Raw genomic sequence first — 16,456 nt, 5'->3', positions numbered from 1 at the left:
ATTATAAAAATATTAATTTTAAGTTCTATTCGAGGTATGAAGAAAATAAAACTGGAGGTTTCGCAACAACCCACGGTCATTCGGTAACGTGTGAACTTATTGTGGTACACTTCATTGACGGTAGTTTGTTTGCATTAGAGTTCGTGTATTGCGTAAACGAACGCTCTGAGATCGTGGTCAATGAATGATAAAAAAATATGTTATTTATTGTACCTTATTACAAAGTTAAGTCGTACACTGTGTGCATTACTAATTTGTACGTTATTACAAAGTTAGGTCATACACTGTGTGCATTGCTAATAAAAATTACGGATGTTTTTTCCCGGTTAGAGTACCCCTCCGCATCGTCTCACAAGGAACTTCGTTCCAAAAGTTTGTAATATGTCAAAAAAAAATTCTTTCATCAACCAATGTCTGATGTTTTTCGTTTTAAGCAACCTCAATTTTGAGATTTCTCCAAAAGGAAATACATAAACGTATTTCAAGACCATTTTTATGCTGTTAGATATTCTACCTGCAAAATATTATATACCTTAAAAATATCTAAATTTTTATACTAAGCTCGTGAATTTTCGTCTCGTTACACTGTTTTCCTAAATGTATGAAATGACTAAAAAGTTCCAACTCAAATAAAAGATTCTCGTGTAAAACAAAATCATAATTATACATTTTGATTATACAATTAATGTATTAAGGTGTTGCTATTTGATTATCGTGGGCATGCATTTCCTTCAGTTCTGGGTTTTGGACAACGTCACGCTCCTGTTTTTTGTTGATTTTGTAGAGGGTTCTGGAAGAAAATTGAGAATAATTATTACATCAATCAAACTATGCATAGGCTGGTATAGCATTCCTTATTATTACAGACCTCAAGTGAATAATATTAGAGCGTCGATTGACTAATACGATCGCCTAACGTCAGGTAATGTGAGATTTACCGTTAACGGCCATCAAATTTGGCACAATAGAACCCCAGCTAACTTCATTTTAGATTAGGAGCTCAATACAAATTCAAACAAATTCAAGCCGTCTGGTGTAGTGGTAAGTGACATGGTCACTACACAAGGGGGTCGCGGGTTCGAATCCCGCCAAGGGAAGATATTTGTATGATAAATATAAATGTCTTTTCCAGGGTTATGGATGTATATTAAATATGTGTATAATAAAAATCTTATATTTATTTCCGTTATCTGGTACCTGTAACACAAGTTCTTTACGAACTTATCACGGGACCAGTTAACGTGGCGTGACTGTTAGTAAATATTTATTTATTTACTTCCTTTAAATTGCACACTGTAAGACTGTTCATGATTTGGGGGGAAATTTTATTCATATTATATTATATTTTATCAATATATATATTGCTGAAGCTGGGAAGAGGAAGCTCATAAGCAATTTGGTACTTAGTGATTACTGAAGACCGACATCAAGCATGGTGAAACCACTCACGTTGAGATACGAGGTCACAGTCTCAACCATATAGCAGTCATTCCACTCTTCAACTTGGAACTTGAAGGTTTTTTTTTTTTGTACTTTTATTTTTATTTCTTTTTATTGCTTAGATTAGTGGACGAGCTCACAGCCCACCTGGTGTTAAGTGGGTACTGGAGCCCATAGACATCTACGACGTAAATGCGCCACGCACCTTGAGATACAAGTTCTAAGATCTCAGTATAGTTACAACGGCTGCCCCACCCTTCAAACCGAAACGCATTACTGCTTCACGGCAGAAATAGGCAGGGTGGTGGTACCTATTCGCGCGGACTCACAAGAGGTCCTACCACCAGTAAGAAGGTATAATTGCTTTGTCGCCTAAACAGATAGGATGGTGCCAGCCACGTGAGCTATTACGTAAAAACTGATGAAATAATTCCATAAACTCACCCGAATAGAAAGAAAGCTGGGACTGTCATTGCTGCGCCCAAAAAGTAAACTGCACCTGGTAGTGTGGTCACCGTGTTAGTAAAAAGCTTGCTGTATATAGGCGTGTAAATGATCAGTACAAGAGACTCGGCTAATCCAAGGAGGGAGCAGATTTTACCTGAAAATGAGTTGCATTGTTTTTATTTATACTAATATTATAAAGCTGAAGGAGTTTGTTTGTTTGAACGCGCTAATCTAAGGAACTACTGGTCCGATTTGAAAAATTCTTTCAGTGTTAGGCCATTTGTTGAGGAAGGCTATATAACATCACGCTAAGACTAATATAAGTGGAGCACCAACAAATAATGTTTCAAAATTGTTTTTTTCCCTTTTGAGAGCTTCCGCTGCGTGCGCTGCAGAAACGGTTAAAGTTTCGCTAAAATAATGTATGACAGAATTGTTCCCCTTTAAAAGATCTAAAAAAAAGTTCACGATAGCATATGTCTATATGTTAAGGTTGGCTCACTATAACGTTTTTTTATGCTAACCAAATTTGTTTCAAAAAAAAGCTTTATTTGTGTACTACTGTCCACGCGGACGAAGTTGCGGGCAAAAGCTATAAAGTTCCCGTTGCCTAAGCCGTCATGAGTCTAGTTTTAGACTACATTAATAGACAATCAAAATTGAATTTACGCTTTCACGTCTCAAAATATGAAGTAGCTTTTAAGTTTCCGACGACCGAAGTTTAATAGTGCGTTAGCAGCCGCTAATCCCGCGGCCTCTTGTAATAATAACAATCGTTCGTGACACCATTCGACTGGATCAATAAAAACTTATTTTGCTTACCATAATTTGTACTAGAATAGGTATATAATACGCCTAATATAGGTGTATTGAAGTTAGCGGTTCATTCGTATCGACCGCAAATACGTCTTAGATCATTCAACAAAAAATTGCAGCATTCTTCGAAGATGAACAACGTAATCGCGTTGGTGATTTAAGTATCGTGTTTTTCTATATACTTTTTTTTGTAAAATACGTCTTGTTATGTTAGAAATACTGGTATTAATCAATTATCTTTTACGTTTCCTAGAACGGCTGATAATTGTATTTGTTAAATCCACAGTTTAAATGTTTTTTCACAATTAATAACATAAATATTCATAATCATCAAATCACACAAATATTCAAGTTTAATTTATACAGTTAAACTAAAATCAATGAAAATTATAAAGTATTTTATGTTTTTATCTAATCGCTTATATGTACCATTTCAGATAACATTAAAAAGTTTAAGGTTCCATCCTGAGATAGGATGAAATTTACATACCTCAACAAAAACCATTCCTCTATGTACTGGCTTACGCAACAATGTTTTTTTTTAACACAACAGTATCATTATCTCATAAGGCACTCTCAAGTGGTATCTATAAAAACAGATCTGCCGTTGATTAAACTTAAACTCAACGACATTGACCTTACCTACTTTATCCGGGTCCACGACTTTAGTACCCAACGACCTTGTTGCCGTCACCCCGGTTGTTCCAAATAAATTAAAAACTGGACCGGAGAATAACCAAGCCTTTGTCGGTGCTAATGCGTAAACGATACTGGAGACAGTCTGGCATGTCGCCGCTATGATTCCTAATAAGGCATCGTGCATTTTCAAGTGCTTACTAAAGAGTGTCACAGCCAATAAAGTCCCTGGAAATAAATTTTCATTTCGATTTATTTAAACATTATTATTGGTAAAGCATTCTTGTATTATGTAGGTATTGTAATTCGGTAGGCAACGGCTTGGCTCTGCCCCTGGCATTGCTGACGTCCATGGGCGACGGTAACCACTCACCATCAGGTGGGCCGTGCGCTCGTCTGCCTACAAGGGCAATAAAAAAAATGTATGATCGATCGGAAGTAAATGAAAAAGATTATAGGCGTGAAGCCGCGATTTAACACGAAGTTTGCTGACGAACATACCCCGTGTACAGTTGGCCGCGGAGATTCCATACTACGTTCCACAAAGGACTTTAGTAAAACACTCCCTCACACACTCCCCTACAGGACCTCTTGTGAGTCCGCACGGGTAGGTACCTTTGCCCTGCCTACTTCTGTCGTGATGCAGAAATGCGTTTCGGTTTGAAGGGTGGGGCAGCCGTTGTAACTATACTGAGATCTTAGAGCTTATATCTCAAGGTGGGTGGCGCATTTACGTTGTAGATGTCCATGGGCTCCAGTAACCACTTAACACCAGGTGGGTTGTGAGCTCATCCACCCATCTAGGCAATAAAAAATTAAATAAATAAAAAGCATGGCATATTGAGAGGATTCAAATCAGCTTCCATGACATCATGGTCATGATGGGTTATTACGTAAATGCACCATATGAATCACTGCTGTGCATTTTTTAAGGATTGATGCAGCGATAATTTTGCGCGCCTAGAGCTATATTATAAAGGAATTAACTAGTTTTTTGTTTTGCATTGCACAGTTCTTATTATATTTTTGTATCGCTTTCAAAGATATATGTCTCTGATTATCAGTAAAAGTTTAGCCAAGTTTTTGCTGCACTAGGATATATTAGTCTTCGTTTGAAGAAGGACTCAGCACTGTACTTATATTAATTACGTTTAGATGTTGTAATTTTATTAGTTTACTAGCTGTATCCGTCCGCTTCGCTGGGCATTTAAAATTAACATTATTATTTCTCACCCCCACAAATATTCTCATCATTAACGCCCCCGCAACTAGTGTAGGGAGTCCGACACTCATATAAATATTAGCCTATCCATTTAGTACATGTATTTTCTACATGGATACCAAGTTTCAAGTCAATCGGATGCATGGCTCAGTAGTTATAACGGAACACCCGTAAAAACCACTGTAGATTTATATATTAGTATAGATGATATACCTGCCGTTCCCATCAGTGTAGAGTACGTAATGAACAAACTCAAGTCAACAACGTTCATGCTGAATTTGTTCAATGCGTATAACGTGAGTACGGAGAGTTCGCCTGAAAAAGAAATTCATACATGGTTACCATAAAGCATACATACACAGATTTCGTATAACACAAGACCCTTTTGGTCCCTGCGATTCAAACACCATACAAACGATGGAACCCTTATTATATCATTGTCCAAAATATTTTAATACAAGGTATGAATTTGAGACTATACGTCGAATAAATAACATAGACTTTAAAGATCGCAATGAAATTATAAAAAAAAAGGAAACATTGAATAAATTTATGATACACTAGCGACCCGCCCTCGCTTCGCTTCGGAAACACTAAAACACACATGAAACCAAAACAATAAAATAAATAAAAATTTAAAAAAAGTAGCCTATGTTCATCAGGGACAATGTCGGCTTCTAATGGAAAAATAATTTTTCAAATCGGTCCAGTAGTTTTGGAGCCTATTCGAAACAAACAAACAAACAAACAAATCTTTCCTCTTTATAATTATTATTATTATTATTATAATTATATATATATATATATATAATAATAATAGTAATTTATAATTTATGATACATTTAAATGCCTCAAAAAATTTAATAACACTTAAATATAATTTAATGAACTGTGTTTTACATTTCTATTTACACTTTTACAAAACATTATATTAACCATTTACAAATTTACACGACATCTTAGTTGCTTTCATTTACATATAAAGTTATATATTATATTTATATACTGTCTACTCAAAACCACCTTATCATATATTATTTTACCTCTCATTATAATAATTATATTCAAATATTTAAATATCTATGCATCTTGTTAAGTTTCGAAATAGTCAATAGGGTCGAAATTTAATAAAAGAATCTATTAGCTTTTAAAAATAAATAATACTTTCGTCTAACACGCCTAAGAGTTTATCAGCTAGATCTTCGTGACTGAATGTTGATTAGATGATTTAAATTTCTGACGCTACTGCTTTGTCTACTTTTAGGGTATCCTTCGAACTTTTAGTCGAGGTATTGGTAGCTCAGTATGTTGCGAGTCCGCACATGTCCGTACCTTCATCATGCCTGTATCTGCGGCGAGACATGTATGTATAGTTATACATTTGAAAATAAATGACAGCTGTTATACAAATGCAATCCAGACCTAAATCCCAAGTCTTTTTTTTATTGTTTAGATGGGTGGACAAGCTCACAGCCCACCCGGTGTTAAGTGGTTACTGGAGCCCATAGACATCTACAACATAAATGCGCCACCCACCTTGAGATATGAGTTCTAAGGTCTCAGTATAGTTATAATGGCTACCCCACCCTTCAAAACGAAACGCATTACTGCTTCACTGCAGAAATAGGCAGGGTGGTGGACTCACAAGAAGTCCTACCGCCAGTAATTACGCAAATTATAATTTTGCGGGTTTAATTTTTATTACACGATGTTATTCCTTTACCGTGGAAGTCAATCGTGAACATTTGTTAAGTACGTATTTCTTTAGAAAAATTGGTACCCGCCTGCGGGATTCGTACACCGTTACATCGCTTGATACTAATGCACCGGACGTCTTATCCTTTAGGCCACGACGACTTCAAAACTTAAGACGTGTTAATGTAGTCTTATCTTAACTTAGTATTAGCGCTATGCCTAAAAAAATCTGTTAATTTAAGGTAGACGGTAATATTGTCTGCCGATTTTAGCCATTAAAAACAAACTAGGGGTCCCGCAGTAGTCGAAATTCGACTATAATTAATTGGAATTGTAAGTTTGTACACTGTTATGGTTGTATTTTATACTTCTTTAATCACAAATTTCGCCAAGACTATACTATAAAAAATATTAACAAAGACAAACAATATTTAATCTTTTCTCAATTTGACAACAGACGTCAAGAACAAAAGTTTGACAATAAATAAATAGTATGCATGCGTGTGTGCATCAAATACATGGTATGTAGTGTGTGTAATGTTTTCTTTATTGATTTAATGTATCTTTTATGCATTATTTAGAAAAAAGATTAGCATTGTACACTTCTTCTCTATATTCTCTATAAGTGTGGAAAATTTCATACTCCTCCGTCCGCGCAATTTTCGTAAAAAGGGATACAAAGTTTTTGCTTCACGCATTAATATATAGATGTAAGGATATTAAATAATTTTAATTAGTTCATGTTTTTGTCTGACTAGAATGGTTCACTAATGAGATATTCATTTACATAATATTAGATCATAATCACTGAGACATCGAGAATTAGAGTAGTTTTTTGTTTAAATAATAAGTAAATAAATATATATTTACTAACAATCACGCCACGTTAACTGGTCCCGTGCTAAGTTCGTAAAGAACTTGTGTTACAGGTACCAGATAACGGAAGTAAATGTAAGATTTTTATTATATACATACATAATATATATTTAACATACATCCATAACCCTGGAAAAGACATTTTATATCTATCATACAAATATCTTCCCTTGGCGAGATTCGAACCCGCGACCCCCTTGTGTAGTGACCATTTACTACTACACCAGACGGCCGTTATTATATACATTTTTATAAGCATTGTCTAATCTTTTAAAGGTGAACTTATTTTTTTACTGATTGGTAATACAAAATATCTGTTGTCAAAAAGAGGAAAAGAGAGAAACGTTTCTGATTTATTTTGTCTTTGCCTATTTATAAATTCATTAATTACATCGTACTGTTTAAGTGCGTTAATCAAATCAAAGGTCAGAGGAACATATACGATAACATTCTGAACTGCTCAAAATATTTGGCCGTCTGACCTCACAACAACTACAACTTCTCCTTTCTTTACACGTTATAACCTTAACTTACTGAAGGCAAATTCGCAGCGTACTCTCGCCCAAGCGTCCGATCCTCCCGAGGTCAAAACATGGGGGGTAAGCAAATTGGCCCCAGCCCAGACCCAAATTTTATTATATAATTTTTTTATTTACATTAAACTAAACCGCAAGCATAATTAAAATTGTTTTTATGATTTTTGTCGAGTTTTTACTGTCATTATAATAAATTGTATATTAAATTGTAGTATGCTTATTTATGCAAACAAAGTCATATGTAGTCTATATTTAACATTATGTGTATTCTATAATACTGAGATGTTATTTTAAGGAAGATTTTTGTTTCGAGTTTGTTCTTTTGTTTTGTTGTTGTTGTTTGTTATTCTTTTGTTAATGCACCTACCATGCATTATCTCTGCACCACCCTATGGTCGACTGGAAGAGAATGCCCATGGCATTAAGTCCGCCTGTCTACATGTTTTGTTTTGTGCATAAAGTATAAATAAATATTTCCGACGCTTCCTTCATTCATATACTTTACAGTTTTTGTGGTCACGGATGAACACAAAGTAATTTTAATTACGCCTACAACGAAAATCTGAAGAAAATAAATACTATACGAGCGCTTTCATTATTTAAGAAAATATAGCAGAAGCAGAAACGTCCGCCTTTATAGTCTATAGGTATTTTAGTGTTCTATGGAAATGATCTCAAACACCGCGGTAGAGTTTTCAATTCTACATATTATTACTTAAGACGTACTCTTCGGTTCTGGAATAGTATAACTGGAACTAAGATTCTTATAAGGATGCGATGAATCATAAAATTTACGTCTTTACTTACGTCTGGTTTCCGGTTTTGATAACGGGTTTTTCGTTCAACTAAAACTTTTTTTTACTCATTCAGTCGACGCGAAGTAAACAGTACATATATATCACAACACTACTGCATGAAATTATTATATTACTGGTGGTAGGACCTCTTGTGAGTCCGCACGGGTAGGTACCACCGCCACGCCTATTTCTGCCGTGAAGCAGTAATGCGTTTCGGTTTGAAGGGTGGGGCAGCCGTTGTAACTATACTTGAGACCTTACAACTTATATCTCAAGGTGGGTGGCGCATTTACATTGTAGATGTCTATGGGCTCCAGTAACCACTTAACATCAGGTGGGCTGTGAGCTCGTCCAATCATCTAAGCAATAAAAAAAATAAAATGAAATAATTATGACGCGGATACTTACCTGTGCGGATTTACCATACACCCTACGACGAGTAATTGTCGATCGTCGGTCGCAGTACTGTACTATACTCGAAGAATGGATAACTATCCGGTTAATTAATTAATCGCCTTCCACGACAAGAGTTAAGGTGGAGCTATTCTAAGCCTATATTCTTATATATTACTAGCGACCCGTCCTCGCTTCGCTTCGGAAACACTAAAACACAAATGAAACAAAAAAAAAAAAAAAAAGTAGCCTATGTTCATCAGGGACAATGTCGGCTTCTAATGGAAAAATAATTTTTCAAATCGGTCCAGTACTTTCAGAGCCTATTCGAAACAAACAAACAAACAAATCTTTCCTCTTTATAATATTAGTATAGATTAGTATAGATAAGTGTCCAAGACAATTTTCGACCTGTAAAAGGTTTGTATCGAGAATAGCTGAGGCTATTCATGGAAATACTCATAGCAAATTATGTAAAAGGTATCGAGAATTGAGGAGATAGTCATTTCTTATGCAAAATGTAAAAAGGGTAGTAGATATTGGTCACGGGTCAGATGGAACTCGTTTGCCTATATCGGCAAAAAAGATTGCACAAACAAATTACAAGTTCAACCCTTTTTTTTCTTTCTAAAATAACTATATTTCCAATAAAAATATTTTTATTGAAGACAAAGCAATAGGAACGAAGCCCATTGGAAAAGAGAAACATCATAAACTTTATTCTGTATGCGATCGGAAAATGTTCTATGCTTTTAGAAAATAGCGCCAACATTATGCGGTAACGGTAGGCAGCGGCTTGGCTCTGCCCCTGGCATTGCTGACGTCCATGAGCGACGGTAACCACTCACCATCAGGTGGGCCGTATGCTCGTCTGCCTATACGGCAAAAAAAAAAAAAACAATTATGCGATCAAAACGTGTTTAGCTGTAAAACTCGACAGTTGCAAAATGCCATCTGGTCGCTTTGACCGAACCGGTAGTAGTAGGTTGATAAACTGGGAATGCATACCCCGTACTCATCTATACATATAAATAAAATTAGAGTGTTTGTTTGTAATATTGAAAGAGCCGTTATTTACAACATGCATATGACTTTTTTCTACATGCATATGAATATATACGGTACATACACCAAAATAACATTTTTTACAATTTTTGTTTGTCTGTCTGTTTGTTCCGGCTAATCTCTGGAACGGCTGGACCGATTTTGATGAGACTTTCACTAATAGGTAGCTGATGATATAATGAGTAACTTAGGCTATTTTTTTAGACTAGCTTTGCCCCGCGGCGTCGCCCGCAGTTATTGTCGTACCGCGCACAACATGGCGGGACTCGCCTATCAATAGTAAAATTTATTTTTCCGGAGCAAAGCGAGGGCTGGTCACCAGTTGAAAATAAAACTGAAATTAATCATCGTTTGTTACGAATTCCAATCGAATCGTTAAAAGCCAAGAAAGTTCAAACAAAACAAAAATTATCACTTTGCTATAAATCCACAGTGCCCCGAGCCCCAGGTAATAATTGTCATAAAGCTATTTTAATTTATTATGCATCATCAATGCAAAATATAAAAAAGTAATTTATACGATTTAGTTTGAATTAGAATGGACATTGGAATTTTTTGGATGCGGTTCGCAAATATGTATAAAACTAGAAAAACAACTCTATAAAATCTTCCTAGAGTCAAAGAGTCTTTGTTGATGAAGAATCAAACGAAGTTCTAAATCACAATTTTGACATTTAATTACATATTGTAGGTTACAATTAGTTTCCACTGCTCGGAAAAAGCGAGTTATACCCTTTTTTATTTCCTTTGATTAGCGGCTCAATGGTCATTAGTTGATGATTGGATGGATCTAACAAACATTAGATACAAGTCTCATTTTTATTATAATAATGGCTCTCTCCATCGTCCAAGTGGAATCCGTACCTGCTTTGCGGCAATAGATTTTATTTCAACACATTTGGCGCTTCAAACTAAGACTCACGATATATTTGCACCTAATGAAACTATAGATTGGGTAGACCAAATTATATTTTGAGAAATAGACCCATAACTCTAGTGACTCAACGATATCATTAAGGATGCGGTTCTGATGGTCATACAGACTGTGGCGTTTACGAGTACTTAATGTCCACGGTTTGCTAGTCATCTAAACTTTCAACCGGACCTTAGGTCCAAATTTGTCCATAGCTGTATCCTCTATATCTCTTCGTTTTAATACCGAACCAAATATTGTTATAAAAATCGTAGGCAGGCGATCTTTGTGAAAGCTATCTCCATAACGGTTGAATTAATTTGGCTTTGAATGGTAAGTTTCTTTGTCATTTAAATTGTTTTATCCAAGAGCTAGTCGTTTTAAAAAATAGATATAGCTTGTCGAAACTTTTAATAGCATTTTGCCCATATCGCACCTTTAGAATTGAGGGGCCTTAATCCAAAATTATCATTTTTTGGTAAACACCAAAAATTTAATTGAAAGAAATTCATCTGACAACTGAGGTCGAAGGGTATTTATTAAGAAGGCTTATGCCTGCTACAAGTATTTAATTTTCTTATGCTTATGTGTAAATCACTCCGGACAATTGTCTCAATAGAAATTTATCCAATAACTAGCTGACCCGGCAGATTTCGTAGTGTCTCAATCGATAAATAAAATATCTAAACTTTTGTATAAAATAAACTTAAAACAAACAAAAGGAATCCGTCCGACGGGGGACACATCAAAGGAAAAACAAAATTGTTACTTTTATTTAATTCCGAGCATTTTCATATTTCTCAATGCTTTTAAACCTTCTCTGGACTTCCACAAATAATTCAAGACCAAAATTAGCCAAATCGGTCCAGCCTTTCTCGAGTTTTAGCGAGACTAACGAACAGCAATTCATTTTATATATATACTAGCGACCCGCCCTCGTTTCGCTTCGGAAACATTAAAACACACATGAAACCAAAAAAATAAAATTAAAAAAAAATAAAAAAAAGTAGCCTATGTTCATCAGGGATAATGTCGGCTTCTAATGGAAAAATAATTTTTCAAATCGGTCCAGTAGTTTCGGAGCCTATTCGAAACAAACAAACAAACAAATCTTTCCTCTTTATAATATTAGTTTAGAGATATATATATATATAGATATGCGGTTTTTATTACCATAACATATTAATAATTTTGTATAAAATCTTTATATATGAATTTTCGTTTGTTTTTCTTCTACACGTTCTTAGGCTATTCCTCCAATTGCGATGAATCCTGCTAAAGTTCTAGTACTTGATAGAAGTTATCTATTATAGTATAATAGTTTCTAAAATTGGATGTTTTTCATACAATTCGTAATAGTACAGGAGGTCGTCGTTTCACTAGTGCAACATAATATTGTAAAAAAATATTAACATATTATTTATTAGGTTAAATACTTTTAATCTTACCTATAACAGGTCCAAGTATGACGATATGCGCCCACAGAACTAAAATCGTTTGTATCCTTTGCTTCAAGGGTGTTAAAAACATTATAGAAATGCTATCCCATGCGTTTCTAGGATGAAAGAAGTCGATAATTTTATTAATCAGATTTCCTTCAACGCTTTGATTCCTAACGTTATGCACACGAAAGTATGTATGAATAAAACCAAGTATGTACAGGATCATATTGAGGCCGAAAACTCCATAATAGCCGACAGCTTCCGTCAAAACTCCGCTTATAGAAATCCCAAAAGGTAATACGAGAGATACTATTACAGCCACGAATCCAATTCGGAACGTACGAGATTCGAGAGTCGTTACATCAGCGATATAACTGTATGAGCCCATAAAGGCAATGGACGATCCACCGCTCAGAGCCGAAGGTAATGCCTCTATCAGTGCTGTGGCCCATAAAGGCCATTCCAAGAAAAAGTAAGTGGTCAGAATCAATCCGAATGACGATATTATTTCACCTATCAGCGGGATCAACATTAACGCTTTTCTATTTCCAGTCCGGTCGCTCCAAGCTCCAACGAATAAAATGATTATAGTCGGTATGCTGTTCTGCACAGGATATTGCCACGCTGTCATGTCCGAAACGATTTTGCTTGTAGTTATTTGTGCCTCTATAGTTATATTGTCTTCTGCATCGCCGTTCCTTACGAGAAGACATATAGCATCGGAATAATTAAGGTCGCTCCGGCAGGCTTTCTCTATATTCAATCTTTGGACCGCTAATCCCGATATGGCACTTGGTAAAATGTAACAAATCATGAACGGCTCCACCGTGAGATACGCGAAGAAATTTAGTATTGCATTCAACGATGACGAAATCGACCACTTCCGAGTATTCGGTGTTTCTTTATTCTCAATCTGTTCATTGTTTTCCGAATTCTCTTTACTCACTTCGGTCATTTCAGTTACACTTCCTGGTTTCTCGTTCATGTTTGGACACTGCAGTTTAATTAATATTCACGTATTCGTCGAGTCACTAGGATGTGTGTTTATTTATAAATACTGCATGATACTGACCGCTAACGCTTCTTACGGTAGTCAACAAAACTTGTTTTTCGAGTGTCTAAAACTCGTGGCAGCTTTTTTTTAAAATTGATCCTTGACATAAAATAAGCGAAGGCTTACGATTCTTTTTGTTTTCTTAATAATAATAATAATAAAAACAGAACTAGTTCCTAAACTTATACAACAACGAAATATACGTTTTTCTAAGTTAATAAACTTCACATAAATCATTAGGAGTGGATAGTAAACTTCAACTTGCAAATTTTCTATCTGAATTTGAGGCAAAAATTTGTAATTGTTCTGTAACAGATATCTTAGATAATGCTTGGAACAGTAAATTTGGATCAGTCATCAGAAAAAAATGCCTTATATTATATATATATATATATATATATATATATATATATATATATATATATATATATATATATATATATGCCTTAACACAATGCATTATATTAATGTTAATGAATTGCATACTGGTTTAAGAATTTATTAAAATTTAATTTTATGCGCCTGGTAAAAAAATGAAGATCCCAAGTCGAGAAGTCCTAACATCGATAACATTTTTGCTAGGAGCTAGTTCTCATAATATGTTTGTTAGTACACCAATTTGAATGCTAACAAAGACCTCATGTTTTTTTTGTACGATATTTAGACTGTTTGTTCTACTAGGAGTACTTAAATTATCATTAACAATGTACAATCCACTATCGCAGTGAAATTCATCCTCAATACCAAGAGTCGCTGCTCACAACCACAGTATGACTGTAGATATTAAATATTATATTATTGTTATTATATTACGGTCAAAATAGTAGCATTTAAAAAAAGTTTCATTATTTCTGATAACAAATTAAAACGAATTTCATGCCCTATGTGTAAGCAGTCACGTTTCTTATTCCTTTGTCCAGAATACAGTTCAGACACGTTTGGAAAAAGTTCAACAGTTTGGAGTATGTAACAATTGTCTTAGAGTAGGTCATATTGCAAAAAATTGTAGGTTGGGTCCTTGTAAGTACCGTCATAAACATTAGTACATTTTTTTTTTATTATGATTGAAGGATTACTGGTGGCCCGGAGGCCTTTCCAGTTTCACCAGGACAGGTGGGCGAGCAAAGGCTCAGCCAGGAGGGGTGGGATTTGCTAACAGCTACCCGAGCGCCTCCGAAGGAGACCTAACAACTCAAGAGTAGCTGCTTCGCGAATGAATCTACTACCGGATCGGAATCGCGAAAAAAATTGTAGGTTGGGTCCTTGTAAGTACCGTCATAAACATTAGTACATTTTTTTTTTCTTATGATTGAAGGATTACTGGTGGCCCGGAGGCCTTTCCAGTTTCACCAGGACAGGTGGGCGAGCAAAGGCTCAGCCAGGAGGGGTGGGATTTGCTAACAGCTACCCGAGCGCCTCCGAAGGAGACCTAACAACTCAAGAGTAGCTGCTTCGCGAATGAATCTACTACCGGATCGGAATCGCGACCCGCTGAGAAGATCCGGCGAGAAACTCAGCGAGCTGATTCATGGGTTAGGTTGCACGGCGAACTCTTTGTCGATTTCGACGAGTACGGTTACCGATGTCCCTAAGCCTGCTCCTAGAGCTGAAGGCGTCTAGTGCAAAGGTTATTGGATCTGATGGATCCGTAAGGACGTGTCTAGGGCGTCGACGGTGACTGGCTCCTGCATGATCAGGATTCGGGGAGTAGTCAGCGGCGGCTACGATAAGGCGATTATCATGACGCATAGCCTTATCGAAGTACCGTTCCGACGCTGACTTCATGTATTTCTGTATAGATTCGAGGCCCAGGTCGTCGTGTAGGTCAACGTTCCTCGCGAACCACGGAGCTCCGACGGCTAACCTGCAAAAGCGGGATTGTAGAGATTGAAGGGTGTCTATGTGTGTGCGGGCCGCGTGAGCGAACACCACACCCGCGTAAGTCATGATTAGTACATTGTGCGAGGGTGGCAAATACGCGGGATGAGATGGCCTACTTTTTTTTCCCGCGGTGTAGCTACATACAATTTTTTCTCCTACCAGGCCGAAAGTTCTTGTAAAAAACTTAGCACCCGTGGAGTAATGAGCCGGGGCCCAGGGGCGAAAATCACCACTCATAAAAAAAAAATTTACTGTTTTTGAAATTTTAAATAAACTAGGTACTAGGTACTAATTGAATAATAACTGTCTGATGAACTCATCTTTGTTTAATACTTCACTATTAAATTTTATTGCCTTTTGTTTATTTCACTTTTACACTAAACATAATATTGCAAATTACCCGAGCACAACAATGGCGGAGAATTTTAGGTGCCTGAGAGCAGACGTAGACACTAACGCGCATGCGCACTTGTCAGTACCCAGGGAGAAAAAGTTAGACTTTCTTCCCTGTACAGCGGGACGAAAACCGAACTTTCGGCGTAGGTAGGAGAAAAAATACCTTATTGCATGTTCACAATGAACTTAATCCATATAATGCAATCATTGCTCTCTCAGATGAACATTCAACTGAAAATAGTAAGCCATTGCCAGATTGTCTTGATTTTTCAACTTAGTACACTACTGATAGTCGTTTTACATTACTTTCAACGGCCCTTGTTCAAGTGTTCAAGTTCGGTAGGCAGCAGCTTGGCTCTGCCCCTGGCATTGCTGAAGTCCGCGGGCGACGGTAACCACCCACCATCAGTAGGGCCGTATGCTCGTCTGCCTACATGAGCAATAAAAAAAAAGCGGAGGAGTTCAAAGAATTTCAGTACACCGCACGAGTGCTGTTGGATAATAGAAGTACAGCAAATTTCATATCCAAAGACGTAGTTAAAAAGCGAAATTTATCTACTTATAAAATAAAATCAAAAGTAATGGGAATTAATACAAAAATATCAAACTGCGACGAAGCATGTTTCCTATGCCATGAAGCCTATTTCTGCCGTGAAGAAGTAATTCGTTTCGGTTTGAAGGGTAGGGCAGCCGTTGTAACTAACTACTTATATATTTAATAATATATATATTATTGATTCTTAGACTTTATTCAGATTCAAGTTATAAGATTTCAGTATTCGTTTTCAGAAAATTCTGAATGGGTGTATACATTTATTTTTATCTTGATGTAAACGGAAAATTGTAA

At 36.1% G+C, this 16,456-nt stretch overlaps 1 protein-coding gene across 1 annotated transcript; it reads right to left on the bottom strand.

Annotated features, from left to right (window-relative positions):
* Positions 1-643: 643 nt before the first annotated feature.
* Positions 644-13,398, bottom strand: LOC101741841 (proton-coupled folate transporter). Its single transcript, XM_004933327.5, has 5 exons — positions 12,285-13,398; positions 4,775-4,876; positions 3,346-3,567; positions 1,885-2,041; positions 644-790 (listed from the first exon to the last, which is right to left on the bottom strand). The coding sequence occupies exons 1-5, from the start codon at positions 13,261-13,263 to the stop codon at positions 691-693; spliced, it is 1,560 nt and encodes a 519-aa protein (XP_004933384.1). The 5' UTR covers positions 13,264-13,398; the 3' UTR covers positions 644-690.
* Between the last annotated feature and the right edge of the window lie 3,058 nt (positions 13,399-16,456).

The sequence above is a fragment of the Bombyx mori genome, chromosome 19 (assembly GCF_030269925.1).
Source record: "Bombyx mori chromosome 19, ASM3026992v2".
NCBI classification, from domain to species: Eukaryota; Metazoa; Arthropoda; class Insecta; order Lepidoptera; family Bombycidae; genus Bombyx; species Bombyx mori.
Note: the sequence above shows the minus strand (reverse complement) of the source record. Positions and strands in the feature narration are given on the sequence as shown.